Source organism: Biomphalaria glabrata, chromosome 18 (assembly GCF_947242115.1).
Source record: "Biomphalaria glabrata chromosome 18, xgBioGlab47.1, whole genome shotgun sequence".
NCBI lineage: Eukaryota > Metazoa > Mollusca > Gastropoda > Planorbidae > Biomphalaria > Biomphalaria glabrata.
Window position 1 is genome coordinate 13,004,689 of NC_074728.1, and position 14,953 is coordinate 13,019,641.

The window sequence follows — 14,953 nt, forward strand, 5'->3', positions numbered from 1 at the left end:
ATATCTTAATTAAAGTGTATACAATAGCTAGTTGACAGATTTAAAAAAAAAAAGAAATAGAAATTTTATTTGGTGTTTGAAACATTTGTAGTTACTCTTTATAAAAATATTGGGTCGAATAAATGAAATGAGAATTGATTTAAGCGAATCTGACCTCTTGTCTTTTTAATGAAAAAGTTTGTTGTTACGCGATCATTGTAAGTAATAAAAGTTTTTTTTTTGGGACTCCCAGGTATGATAATTAATGATAGTTGAATGTGACAATGTGTCTGATAGTGCTTAGGCTTACACACACACACACATATTTTTAAATTGATTAATTAATTTCAAGAAATCAAGCTCATACGTATATATATAAATTCATCATTAATGTTAAAGTGCATAAGATACCTGAGTGGACCTTCTCCACATGGTCCAATAAAGTTGTTGTTGGTATTGCTGTTGGCATAAGTGCCAATGGATGGCGGCTTGCTCCCAGCTGCAGCACTAGCACTAAAAGTACATTCTACATTTTGTGTTAGAGTTGGGTCTCTCATGTACTTGTCTAGTCCAAGATACTGAAGTTGAATATATGTAGACCTGGAAAATCATTTAACCATTTTATTTAAGTGTTAAAAAAACAGTAAAACAAATAGAAAATAAGCAAAAAATAATAACCTCAATAACAACAGTTAACAAATATATTTGTATCAATGATTTCATTTTACCCTCATAGCAGTGCAGTACTAATATATAATCTGACATATCATTAACAAAATCATCAATAAAATTATCGGTAGCTAAAAACATAAATAAATAAACAAGAAATTCATGAAAAAATATTTACTAAAAAGAAAGCTTATACTAAGTGTAATTGTATCTATTGATTTGGATAGTTCATGTAATTACATTTGTAATAGATCTAGACTAGTATAAACAGCGAAGTTAAACAAGGATGCGTCCTGGCCCCAACCCACTTTGGAATACCATTTTTACTGCTGATCCACAACGCGTTTGACAAATTCACCGAAGGCATCTATCTCCATTCCAGATTTTATGGCAAACTCCTAAATATTGCCAGACTGAGGGCCAAAACTAAAATCAGAACCACCCTCGTAAGAGATATGTTATTCACGGATGACGCAGCGGTAGTGGCACACACGCAAGAGGAACTTCAGTCACTTATGTCCCGCTTCTCTCAGGCCTGTAAAGAATATAGCTTGACTATTAGCACGAAGAAAACAAATGTTATGGGACCACCTGCTACAACACCACCGTCCATCCTCATAGACGATAACAAGCTGGACGCCGTAAACGAATTCTACTATCTGGGATCCACAATTAAAGATGACCAGTCTCTAGAAGAGGAGATTTAAAAAAAACCATAGGGAAGGCTGCATCGACCTTCGCTAGACTCAGGCCAAGAGTTTGGGAAAACCATAAGCTAACTACGGTGACCAAAATAAAAGTCTACAAGGCATGCGTTATGAGTACACGGCTGCAAGGAAGTGAATCATGGACCACCTACCCAAAGCAAGAGAAAAACTGAATTCATTCCATTTGAGATGTCTCCGTAGGATCTTGAAAGTCACATAGAAAGAAAAAGTGTGCAATACTGAGATCCTTGCGCGATCAGGTATTCCCAGCTTCTTTACAGCCCTCAGACAACGCTGGCTTGGACATGTTCGCCGTATGAGGACAAGCGCATCCCGAAAGTCATCCTCTACGGACAACTCGCGACTGGCACAAGAAAAACTGGTCGTCCCCACCTCCGTTACATAGATGTAATAAAACGGGACCTCAAATCAGTGAACATCAATACTTACAATAGGGAAGACATAGCTCTAGACCGCACCAGATGGAGAGAGACAGTGACCAAGAAAGTTATGGACAGTGAAAGAACATGAGACTCAGCTCAGGAAGAAAAACGTAACATCCGAAAAACGGCCAGCTCCTCTACCACTGAAGCAAAAGCCACCTTAACCTGCGCTATTTGTGGACGGGAATGTCTCTCCAAAGTAGGGCTCCACAGTCACAAGAGGAAGTGTGCTCTGAGATGAACCATAGTCGTTCTACGACACAAGGAGGCCAACTATAAGATCTAGACTATTCTAGACTAACAAATATGCGATTAGAAATGTTTTTACAACTTATTTTTGTTTAGCGCAATTTCATGCTTCTAGCTTTCTCAATCTCAATTAGCTATGATCCTGTTGGTAAATGGGGTGTGTGAGAGAAGGGGTATTTGATCGCTTTTCAAATGTATTAAAATAACTTGTTCACTCAGGACTCCAGCCTCTTCAAGGGAACAAATTGAACTTATAACACACCCAATCTTGGATCTAGCTGAAATTTTGCACAATTGATTCTTTTACCTGGTAACAGAAGAATCAATAAAAATATTAACCAATTAGTTAATTTACTATTGGTAATTAATTATTTGTTTGTATCTCAGACAAGGGAAATAATTTTGTACAAGACTAAAGTGGTGGTAAAAGCTGAATTAGTCCCCTTTATATGAGGCTGCCGTCTCAGGCTTAGTATACACAAACCTGAAATAGAAAAAAATAGATAACTCTACAATCTTCATTGTTCATAGGCTCTTCGCTAGCAGAGGTTTACAGCGTTAGCTTCAGAAGCCTGAGAAAGTTTAAGTCCACATGTTCGAATTCGTGTGTTTTCAGGTACAACAAATAATTGTGCAAAATTTTCAGATAGATCCGAGTTTGGGTGTCGGAGAAATAACGTGTACAAACTTTTGACTAGACAGATATACAGAGTGTCTTGATATAAGCGTTGTAACAATGGAGTCGACACGAAGAAAACACAAAACAAATCAATAGTTTGAAAAATATTTTTTACGAATTAAAAAAAAAAAGAGGCATAAGGTAGATTGTTGTCCCAAACTATGTGTCTCTCAACAGGAAATGTACTTACACAAGCCAGTCTTCACAAAAAATTGTATATGGAATGTCACGAACTGGAATACCAAAGACAGCATCAATCTGATGTACAACTCCATTGGTCACTCCAATATCTGGTTTGAGGACACGAGCCTTCACATAGCCTCCTTCAACCCAGAGGTCTGGGAAATAATACAAATGTATTTCACATTTTAATAAATTGACACACATGTCATGGATCTCTTGATAATCCTAAACCTAACCTTTCTTAATAGTAAATTATTTATGTTCCAGGATGTCCAGATATGCCAGGAGGTACACACTCCATGAGAGGATAATCAAACTTAAATTCCCATGTTTGGAATATATACGAATTTACTGTCACAGAGGTGAACAGTGAACAGGTTTGCATACAAAATACAATATAAATACATATAGGAAATTCTGCTTGACGTTTGGGTGATGAGGTCATCAGCTAAAAACAAATTAAACAAGTAAAATAAAAAAATACTTTTTAAAAAGCTTTCATAATGGAAATAACTACACATTTACAGCTTTATATCTCATTTTGTTGGCCATGTACCATAAAATTGTAAGAAAATGGTTTCACGAGCAACTGAATTATTAAGGTAAACTACAGCTACATTTTCTGATGGTTTGAATCATTTAGTTCAATGACAATGTTCTTACTATTTCCATCATTGTAGACTTTGATAAGTCGACCATTGTATCTAGACACAGCTGTTTTGTAAGACTCATAGCCTCCATTGTAATCCATTAGGTTGAAATATTGAACTTGTTGGAGAAGACTCATTTCTAAAACCTGAAACGCAAAAAAAAAAACAAAACAAGATTACAAAGAGAGTTTGTGCTACACAAACTCAGAGGCGCCCCCGTCGGATCCCTGTCGGATCTGCATATTCGCAAATTCAAGAGGTGATTTAATTTTGATGGTCAAAAGTAATAATGTTTCAAAGATTCATTTGCCGTAAATTTAAATTTAAATTAAATAAAAAATAGTAGATTAGTTTTAGTATATTAAAACATTGCTATATTGATCAAAACGTTTGGAAATGAAAATCTACCCTTTTTTTTTACACTTTAAGTTTAGAAATTGAAATTCTACATCTTAATATAGTCTATTTTAGTCTAAACTAGATCTAGAAATTCTAGATCTAGACTCTAAAATAATTTTAATTAGAATATAAATCCAGATCTAGATATACTGTAATAAAAATCTAGATCTAGTTTTAAAAATCTAGATTAGATCTAAATCAAGATATCATTCCTTTTTTAAACGCGAGTCACATAACGAGGCTTAATAAACATTACTATACCGAGTTCTTTTTTCATTTAATTTGAAGAATTAATTCCATATAACGTCAGAGGGAAAAAAAAAACACTACGTCACACGGCCTAGCTAGACTAAAAATCGCCTTCATCAATACGAGCCATTTATCGAGTGTTCATAGACATTGGTGCACCGAGTGCGTTCTTTTATCATTTCATTTAAAGAATTCATTCCATATGACGTCAAAGGAAAAAAAAACACTACGTCACATGGCTTAGTTAGACTAAAATATGTTTTCATCAATACGAGCAATTTTTCGAGGGTTGATAGACATTGGTGGACCGAGTGCGTTCTTTTAACATTACATTTAAAGAGTCCATTCATATGACGTCAAAGAAAAAAAATTCCATTACCTCACAATAGGCTAGTACCGGACCATAAAAAAATGTCTTTATTTACACGAGATATTTAACGAGGGTTCATAGACATTGGTGCACTTTCTAATAAAATTTATTTAAAGAGGATCAAAGCCGCATTGTTTTTGCGTTTTGTCTGTTAGTCGGTCTGTCCCTTATCTTGATATAAAAAAACAACAACTAAAAGTTATTAAAAAATTGATTAACCTTTATTTTACGTTTCAAAACATCGCAATAATTTTTAGGTATGAACACAATTGAAAAGTTTATATAATAGATTGTTCCGGATGTTTGTATAAATAGTAAAAGAAAAAGAGAATTTCAGATAAATGTAATACCGTTAATTAAATTTTTTGGATGGTCTCGTATAAAAATTAGATGTACTACAGCCATGTGGAGAGATTTTCATACCTTACTTTGGTGTTTGGATTCTGTTTTCCTTAAAAAATCGGAACATAATATTAACGATAATTAGATTTTTTAATGTTTTAGGTAGAAAGTTAAATGTACTGTAAGAGAGTAGTGAGTTAAAATATTTTTCATAAAAATCCGTAAAAACATTATTTCATAAATGAGAAGATTATTTGTTTATTAATTAGAAGAGGGAGTTCAAACAATTATTTGGCGTTAGTAGATTTTTAAATAAATTCGGAAATTTCTGGCGACGATTTGTAAGAAATAAAATCTGGAACATTCTTTATCGATTACAAAACTTCTATGTTATGTTTCAGCAAGAAAATTAAATGTCTAAAAAGTAATGTTCAGTAATCAATTCTAGTAAATTACTTTTTTTTAAGCCCTGAACAACCTATTGTCGATATTTTTAAAATTTGTTTAAAGATGAAAATACGGAACAATTTGATATTGATAACCAAATTATAGTGACGCATTGTCAAATAATATAAGTGTAATATTAGTAAATTATGCGATTTCAAATAATCACTAGGCATAATTCATGTTTTATAAAACAATATCCGGAACATTTTTACACTTACTGAAATATAAGTCAGTATAGAGATTTTGATTTAGCATTAATATGCTATTTACATAAAAAAACGGAACAACATATTATTGATAATGTGTTTTTGCAACGTTTAAGCATGGAAATTGAATGTAATATAAATTAGAAGAGCAAACAAACATTTATTGGGGTTGATTAGTTTTGCACAAAAAAATCCGGAACAATCAATTTTTGATACTTAAAACTATTGAGAGGAACATTAAAGGGTAAATCAGATTTTCAATAGCCTTTAGAGTTCTAGTTTTTTTAATCTAATCGTGACGGACAGACCGACCAACAGACAAAACGCACAAAAATAATCTTCTTTTATTCGGATGGGGGCACTAAGCAAAAAATAAATAAAATCTGATTTTTTAAAAAAGTTTAAGGAATTGGTTTAGAACCTGATCATGTTGCGACATTACTCTACTGCACGAAAATCGCTGCATAAAAGTCCATTTAAAAAAAAATGTGCGTGATATTTACATACAAAGTGCATTATTAGCCTTTATAAACAAACAGAAATGTTTTCTTTTAATTTTAGCAGCTAGTTGACCAGAAAAAACCTCTTTAACTATTGTTTATATTTGTTGTAAACATTTCCTGTACATTTTTAAAATATATTTGACTTATTGATACTGAAAATACACAAAAATTGTTCATCTTTGTTAGCATATTGTAACATTGCCTCCCTTACATTTACATAATTGTTTTAGAATTGGTGTATTTTTATGAAAAAATCGCTTGCATAATTAATTTTATAAATTAAACGGTTTGCTTTTAGAAAACCAAAAGTAGCCGTTGCACCTAAACTTTTCAAGCCGCATTTAATGATGAAATAATATTTTTCATATCTCTTCTAGTTTTCGAGATCTGAGTGTGACAGACGGACAGACGGACAGACAGACAAACGGACAGACGGACATTTTGCACAAACCTAATAGCGGCTTTTTCCCCTTACGGGGGCCGCTAAAAAGTAAAAATGAAAGATCACTGTGCTCTGAAATTCATCCAATTCTCTCTCTAAAATTTCTATATCTTGTGTTGTTTTTATTTTTCTATATATTGAGCAACCGTCTGCAAATATTCAGACTTTTATTTCTAAACTAATGTATTTGAAGTAATATGTAAATGTTGTCTACAGATGTCTATATTTGGGTCTGGCTTAAGAGTCACGAAAGCATATTTTAACTACAGACAATTAAAAGTCAAAATAGAAACTGGCCAAAAAAGTTGCAGTCGTTATTTCATTACAGGTTTCAATAGTACTGCTTGGGAGGGTTGGTAATATAAACAAATAATTTTTTTTTTTTTTAGAAATATTTGATTTTTATGTCAGAGTCCATGACATACACTCCTTAGAGTTTCTCTTATTAGGTGTATGGGGGAAGAACTTATGCCAAAAGAAGTCCTTTTTGGTGAGCTTGAAGGTGGTCGATTGTGACAAGTCAAAAACTCGCTGTCAGAGTCACTCAAATTTATCACAGCATTAATTATTATTTTTCATTATTTATTATTTTATTTTAATTATTTCCCCATCCTACGCCTAAATTATTCACCCGCCACACCTTTTCCGCTCCAGGCTAGACTTAGTCGACCACATTGGAGATAGCTAGGCCTCGTCTTTCGATTTATCTTCCCTTGACCGGGGCAAAGATACGTACAGACTCTTTGATCTTATCGGCAGGATGTCTGACAGCCGCAGTGGACACCACCTTGTGTGGAATGCAAGTCACTCCTCCTCCCCCCCCCCTTTCTCCTACGCCTCTCTTTGATCTAGGAGATTACTCGAGTCAAAGCGCCTCTCGACGCTCCCATCTTAAGTCTAATTCACCCACGTGTAAGATAATTCTTAGCCTAGGACATTTCCTGTGTCCGCCCACATTTTCCAGGCCTTTGTATATAAGGTAAATTAAATCAAGTCAGACCCTCTCTTTCTCATTCGAGCTGAACTATCGAGTCTGGACTATATCATTTATTCTCCCTCCTAGAGGAATACCTGGTGGTAAGCCGAACTTAATCACAAGTTCCATCTTAATTACTTTTGTGCTATTTCCACTGGATATTATTCTGTGTATTTTATTAGTTCATTTATATTTAATTAGTGCATTGTGTATTTCTCACTGGCGTAAGTAGAGAACATAAACATGTCCTATGTATGTATTTATGAATTGCATTAATCTATTAATGCTACGTTGCTCAATTGATCGTTGATGCAACCATGTATATATTTGTACATCTTATTTTATTTCCTTTATCTCGGTTGACCGCCTTGATAATTTTACTAGCGCACTAATACTGCGTCTAGAAAAGAGATATGAGTTATCTCCCCTGTATTGAATTATCTCCCCTTTACTCATTTTACTCTAATGAGAGTTGCGCCGCTTGAACGGACACCCTCTCCATTCAAGCGCGCTCCATTGTTCTCGACCCACGGTCATATGTAAACAAATCGTCTGGGTCGCTGACCACCGTCCATTCCCCCCCCCTCTCTTTCTCTATCCACCTGTGTTGTTTATTTGAGATTATTATTTCCCCTTATATGTACATTTTATATTATTATTTCCCCTTCTATGTACATTTTCATATTGCTACTATCAGCCATCTATTTTCCAAATCACATTTGTCATCATTTCCCTATTGTGCTCTAAAGCAATTTTACCAATCTGACGAATGCACCTCAGTCGAGGGCATCGATAAGATGCATGAGAGACATGTCCTAACTTGTCTTTATTTATCCGCAGCCTCCCTCAGGTGTCTGCCTATTTATCTATTGGATTTACCTGCCTATTTATTTATTGGATCACCTATTGGTTTGATATCAAGAATCATCTACTATCTTTGCGCTTAGTGCTATTCAGCACTGCACTAGCTCACTGACCTGCCTATTTAATTATTGGATCAACGATCTATTTACCTGCCTATTTACCTATTTATGTGCTTAGTGCTATTCAGCACTGCACTTGCCTACTGAGGTCTACTCAACTCTACCACTTGGCGCTATCGGCATTGCCCGCCTATTCGACAGCCCACCTGTCAAGCTATTAGGTGCGACGTCCCTATAGATTCAGATCTGTGTGAGACGTCATAGCTACGCCAACCCTCTGCAACTCACTGGACATATCCTGTCAACTACGCTGCCCACGGCAGATCCGCTCTGCCCGCAGTAACCTTGTGCCCACGGTAGCCGGCCACCCGCTCTACTGTGCCCACTACAGATATTAGATTTTGGGGATTGAGACTCCACAAGAACTATATCACCGGCGTCCCTCTATCCGCTAGAGCGCCACCTCCAGCTGCAGAACCTCAAGCCAGGACACAGCCAGCTGCAACATCAACAGGACAACCAGCTAAGTCAGAGGACAAAGTGACATACTCTCTTATTAAATGCAAGAGTGATGATTAAAGCTAGTATTATTTAGAGATAGAAGCAAACCCTGATATTAGCTCGTTAAAACTTGATGTTAGTGGTGCATGTACGGCTGTAAGTTTTTTCAGCCAAAAGTTGTGTATATTGTCCGGTCCAGGAGCAGTCCAGTTGTGGGTTTTTAATATAGCTGCTGAGACTTCCTCAGCTGTGAAATCCTCATCAGGCATTTTTGGTATTAGGTTGTTTTTAGTTTGGATTTCCTCGATCCAGTCAGCCTGCACATTGTAATGTAGCGGGTCGGACCAAAGCGCCGCCCAGTAGTCGGTAAAGGAGCCGTGTTTAGTGCTATCAATGGTTTGAATTTTGTCAGCACCATTATCAGCTAGTTTACGGAAGAACTGTTTTCTCATGTGCTGAAATAAAGCGTTATGCTTGTCGTGCGCATCTGGTAGGGTATTTTCGTTTGAGCACCATAAGGTCTTATTAGTTCTGTTTCTAAGGATGCGCTATATTGGTGTCATTGTTCTCTTGTTGTGCCTTGAGATGAGTCTCTTTGTGTTCTCTTGGTGTGCCTTGAGATTGAGTTATCTGTGTGGTGTTCTTCCCCAGTATTGGGTAAGTTAGTTTATTTTACTATCTTCTACATGTCGTAGCTTTACAATCGGTTCTTTAATAATCGTGAGAATGGCGGTATCAAAGGAGTGTGTATTTTTCTTATCTAGGGACGCAGGCTTGGGACTCTGCTGGAGTCAAGTCTGAGTTGTAGGCTTGGTAGTTGACTATTGCCCGTGGCGTTGGGTTGGCGTTGTGAGGCCTGATTGACTATGGCACTGAGATTAAGGTGTGCTATAGCCCTTTGAATGTAATCTGTAATTGCTATTGATATTTATTCATAATGTATGCCTCATAATATCATATATATCATTAACTCATTAAACCTTTGTTGTTATATGCAATATTGTTATTCCCTAGTATACGTTAATATTTGGTTTATTCGTTCCTAGATATGTATTGCATAAATTGATTACTAGACTGTTAGGGGTGCCCAGGCAGACGAGCCAAGGCTAAATTATAACCCCGGCATAAAGCTAATAAACACTGCTCAGGTGGGGAGCCCGGCGGAGTACATCATACCCTAGATGAGTGCGAGGACAAAACCCACCTGACAGAAATGGGGGCTCTGGGAAACAATATGTAAATGTCAACTTTGTGATCTCTGTGTCCTTGATTTGACCGCTAGGGCCAGTATAAAATGCAGATACATAATGGATATGTTTTGTATATTTTAAAGTGATCAGTAAATACATTTATGATGTTAAAGCGGTATGCTGTTGTGCAGCACTAAATAGATTAGACGAGCATTCGGTGTATTTTGCGTAATGGGATTGGTTCACAATGTGTATCGAGAAACTTAGAGTGTGTAGTTACTCTTTGAAACTATTGTAACCTGTTCTTTTATTTATTGTCACCAACGCCTGAATCCTCTGACTCTGAGCGGCAACGTGTGAGTGGATCGAGTGCCTGTCGACGGGATCGACCTGAAACTGTGTGTCTTGCTGGCTGGTGTACCGGAACCGTCCTGAAGTTAGAACCGTTGGTCTGCTCCAGTGGCCTTGGTTGTCTGTGGCTTTTCTCTTCTGCGGAGCCTGGAGTGAGGCGATTTTCTTCCGACGCGGGATACTGAGCAGATAAGTCCTTGGCCCTGTTTTTGTCGATGCGCCCGTGATTTCAGTTAGCCCGTTGTAATTAAGAAATAATATATATTTTTTTTCCTTTTTATCTCTATGATCTAACTTTGGTTTTTGTTAGCGATAGTTAGACTGTAAGTATTATTTAATAGTCTGTGTGATGGAGACGAGGTTGACTCTAACCGCCCAGTTCATCAGTGACGGCCGTGCTCTCGGGTATGATGGTGAGAGGTTGGAGAGGTATGTGGCAGAGCAGAAGGTTGAATACGAGAGAGCCAAGAAGGAGGAGTTTGAACGAGAGACGGCTAGGCTTGAGCGAGAGGAGAGATTAAAGAAAGAGGCGAAGGCGGAGGAAGAGAGGTTGAGAAGAGAGGCGAAGGCGGATGAGGCTGCCAGACATGAACGGGAGGAGAAGGCCAGGCGTGAGGAACACGAGAGGTGGAAGGAGAGAGATGCTAGAGAGGAGCTCAAGAGAAAAGATGAACTGGAGTTGGCACGGCTTAAAGAGAAGTCGGCGCCAGAGGCAGGTGCAGTGGTAGGTCAGGCAGTTGAGGTGCGACAAAAGAATGTCTTGGACAGGCTAGACAAGAACTTCCAAGGCATGAAGGAAGAGGACGATCTTCTGGCGTACTTAACGCACTTCGAGGCCGTAGCAGCAAGGTGTAAGATTGAGAGTAAAGAGTGGGCCCTACTGTTGTCCTACAAACTGACGACACCTCTCAAAAACTTTATGTTGAGGGACAGTCTGTTCCTTAGCGACAAGTATGAGGATGTCAAAACGGCACTTCTCCGCCACGCAGACATCAATGCGGAGACATGCCGCAAAAGGTTCCACCGGGTCAAACCACGGCAGAATGACTTCCGTGGGTATGTGACTGAGTTGAGGGCCGCACTGGACAACTGGTGCAAAATGGCCGAGGTAGGTAAGACAGTAGAAGAGATCAAAGATCTTTTCATTAAAAATAGGATACTAGAAAGCGTATTAAATGAGGTGTACAGGCAGCTCGTGTTAAACAAACTCAGCACAGTAGAAAATATGTTGGAGGTGATTGAATGTTTCAAGGTTGCTGGGTCTGAGGTAGCAATAAGAAAGGAAGAAACTGTGTATGTGGCAGCAGCATGTTGTGAGCCTGTGATAAAGCAGAGTCCAGTGGTTAAAAGGAAGGTAATTGTTTGTTTTCGGTGTGGTGAGCAAGGTCATAAATCAGCTGAGTGCCCTAATGAATTTGTTGCCCAAAATAATGAGACTGGTGTTGAGGATGTAAATCCCAATGATAGTATTAATGACCAAGACCAGCGATCTAGACATAGATGACTAGAGAGTCGTCGCGATTCGGAAGGTCGCCGTAGGTATAAGTTAATGCCGGATCGTTATACAGTTACTATTAGGAATTTGCCATTCAATGTTAACTGGCAAAAGCTTAAGGATAGGTTTAGGGACTTTGGTTTGTTTGGTTTTGTGGAGGTTTTAGAGGCAAATGGGAAGTCCATGGGTGTTGGACATGTAAGGTTTAAGAACTTAGCAGACGTTGCTAAGGCCGTTAGATATTTGGACAGGTCGAAATTTGGTAGTAGAAGTATTGTGGTAGTCCCTCATCGCGTGAGCTCGAGAGGTTGACGTGATGATTAAGTTAGTAATTTGGTCGCATCGGTAAATTTTGCGGTCGTGGTTTGCTAGGTTAGCACACACATGAAAGTATTGCGTTACTAGTTGGTTGAGTCATTGGTAGGAGAGTAAAATGTAAATGATGAAGCTCATGTAATAGAGCATATACCATCGTAAAAGTACAATCTTATCCTATTTGAATTTAGCAATTGGATCTGGGTTACAAATCTAGTTGCATTTTCTGTCGTATAGGATGAAGATCATTAATGACATGCTTAATTGTACCACGGGTGGTATAATAGTAGCATTTTCTTGTTCAACTGTTTTTTTAAAGATATCCAAGTTAAAGGAAGGTTTAAGGCTTAAAGTGGTCTAGAGGGTTGAAAAAATTAATACCTGTAATTATTAATCGCGACGGCGGTTTTGTACAGTAGGTTCGTCAGGGTACGCGGAGTTGTTCTATGTTACTGATCTATTGGGTCAGGGTCGGTCTGTTAAGGTGCACTGGAATCATGAGTGCGCGGAGGCTTTGAGCAGGGTGCAGGCGTATCTGTGTAGGTACCCCATTCTTCGTTTGCCTGATCCTTCATTGCCATTTTTTCTTCAGACCGATGCGTCGAACAAAGGAATCTCCGGTATACTGAGTCAGTGCGTGAAAGGTGTTCTGCATCCCGTCAAGTATGTGAGTCGCAAGTTGTTGCCTCGGGAGCAGAGGTATTCCATCATCGAGAGAGAAGGCTTGGCTATTGTATTTGCCATTAGAAAACTGGACAGATACCTTAGGGGAACGACGTTTCATCTTCAGACAGACCACAAGGCCTTGGCTTACCTCCGGAGCACGAACTTTACGAACCACCGTGTTACGAGGTGGGCGCTGATGCTCCAGGACTACAATTTCGACGTGTGTCACATAAAAGGAGAGGACAATATACTTGCAGACTTGTGCTCAAGACTGGTGTGATTCGCACAAAAAGACTATTTTATTATAGCTATTGCTTGATATGTATGAATATGTGTGTAATATGTACTGCTTGTTGTTATTATGCATTGTAATGTTATACTAGTTTTATGATGGATGTTGTTGTTTGCGACATCATCTATTTGAATAATTCTGTAATTTTGACTTTATGAAGGTTGTATTCTTCGGCTTCAATGTTGGGCAATGTTTCCTAATTTCTTTTGCTGTCTATTTACTTTTTACAGTTTTTAATTTTTTTTTGAAGACTGGACTTGTCTTCGCAAGATCCAGTTAGAGGGAGAGGGGGGATGTCGTGCGCATCTGGTAGGGTATTTTCGTTTGAGCACCATAAGGTCTTATTAGTTCTGTTTCTAAGGATGCGCTATATTGGTGTCATTGTTCTCTTGTTGTGCCTTGAGATGAGTCTCTTTGTGTTCTCTTGGTGTGCCTTGAGATTGAGTTATCTGTGTGGTGTTCTTCCCCAGTATTGGGTAAGTTAGTTTATTTTACTATCTTCTACATGTCGTAGCTTTACAATCGGTTCTTTAATAATCGTGAGAATGGCGGTATCAAAGGAGTGTGTATTTTTCTTATCTAGGGACGCAGGCTTGGGACTCTGCTGGAGTCAAGTCTGAGTTGTAGGCTTGGTAGTTGACTATTGCCCGTGGCGTTGGGTTGGCGTTGTGAGGCCTGATTGACTATGGCACTGAGATTAAGGTGTGCTATAGCCCTTTGAATGTAATCTGTAATTGCTATTGATATTTATTCATAATGTATGCCTCATAATATCATATATATCATTAACTCATTAAACCTTTGTTGTTATATGCAATATTGTTATTCCCTAGTATACGTTAATATTTGGTTTATTCGTTCCTAGATATGTATTGCATAAATTGATTACTAGACTGTTAGGGGTGCCCAGGCAGACGAGCCAAGGCTAAATTATAACCCCGGCATAAAGCTAATAAACACTGCTCAGGTGGGGAGCCCGGCGGAGTACATCATACCCTAGATGAGTGCGAGGACAAAACCCACCTGACAATGCTCCTTTCTTTTGGTGGTTTTGTTGTAGCGCTTTAACCTAGCTCCCTTTAGTTTAGCTTTCTGTCTCAGAGTATCTTTCAAACATAAGAGTCGTGCGTGGCTATCACAGTCCGTCAATTTGATTCCAGTTGTTCTTAGTATTGTCTTCATTATTATTATTATTATTATCATTATAATGAAAACCAGGATTTGAATGCCATTAAGTCGCTATGCTACTTCTTTGGTAGGAGGGTACACTTTAGGACTGAATGCCCTGCTCGAAATGCATTATGTCATCAGTGCGGTTAAATAGGACACTTCCAAACTGTTTGTAAATCAAGTAAAACAGCAGCCACCACAGCTGCCAGCAAAATATCACTGACCAGTGTGATAACTCCAACTACCTTGTCATCAACGCATTTCTCTGGGCTTACACAGTCTACGGCCAAAGTGAACGTCAACGGGTTATTGTTGCAAGCTCTCATAGACACTGGCAGCTGTTGATGGCAGTTGTATTCAAGATTTCATTGATTACGTCCCTGTTGTTCAGAGAGATTTACTGATTGTGTTAAACGTCAGTTTCCGCGAATACATTACGTACAGTCTTGATACGTACAAACTGCTCGGCCAAGGCTACGATGGCTGCTCAGTGACGGCTAGAATACAGGACTGTGTTCAGGCAAGGGTTCGTGAAAAATATCCAAAAGCAGCCTTTG

At 38.1% G+C, this 14,953-nt stretch overlaps 1 protein-coding gene across 2 annotated transcripts; it reads left to right on the forward strand.

Moving 5' to 3' along the window:
- The first annotated feature begins 9,377 nt into the window (after positions 1–9,377).
- On the forward strand, positions 9,378–14,038 carry LOC129923951 (uncharacterized). 2 transcript variants are annotated; one of them, XM_056017275.1, is made up of 3 exons: positions 9,378–9,574; positions 9,682–13,702; positions 13,810–14,038. In XM_056017275.1, the coding sequence occupies exon 2, from the start codon at positions 10,808–10,810 to the stop codon at positions 11,960–11,962; it is 1,155 nt and encodes a 384-aa protein (XP_055873250.1). In that variant the 5' UTR covers positions 9,378–9,574; positions 9,682–10,807; the 3' UTR covers positions 11,963–13,702; positions 13,810–14,038. The 2 variants fall into 2 exon arrangements, with proteins under 2 accessions (XP_055873250.1, XP_055873249.1); XM_056017274.1 differs by lacking the exon at positions 9,378–9,574 and having other exon boundaries at positions 9,589–13,702.
- The last annotated feature ends 915 nt before the right edge of the window (positions 14,039–14,953 follow it).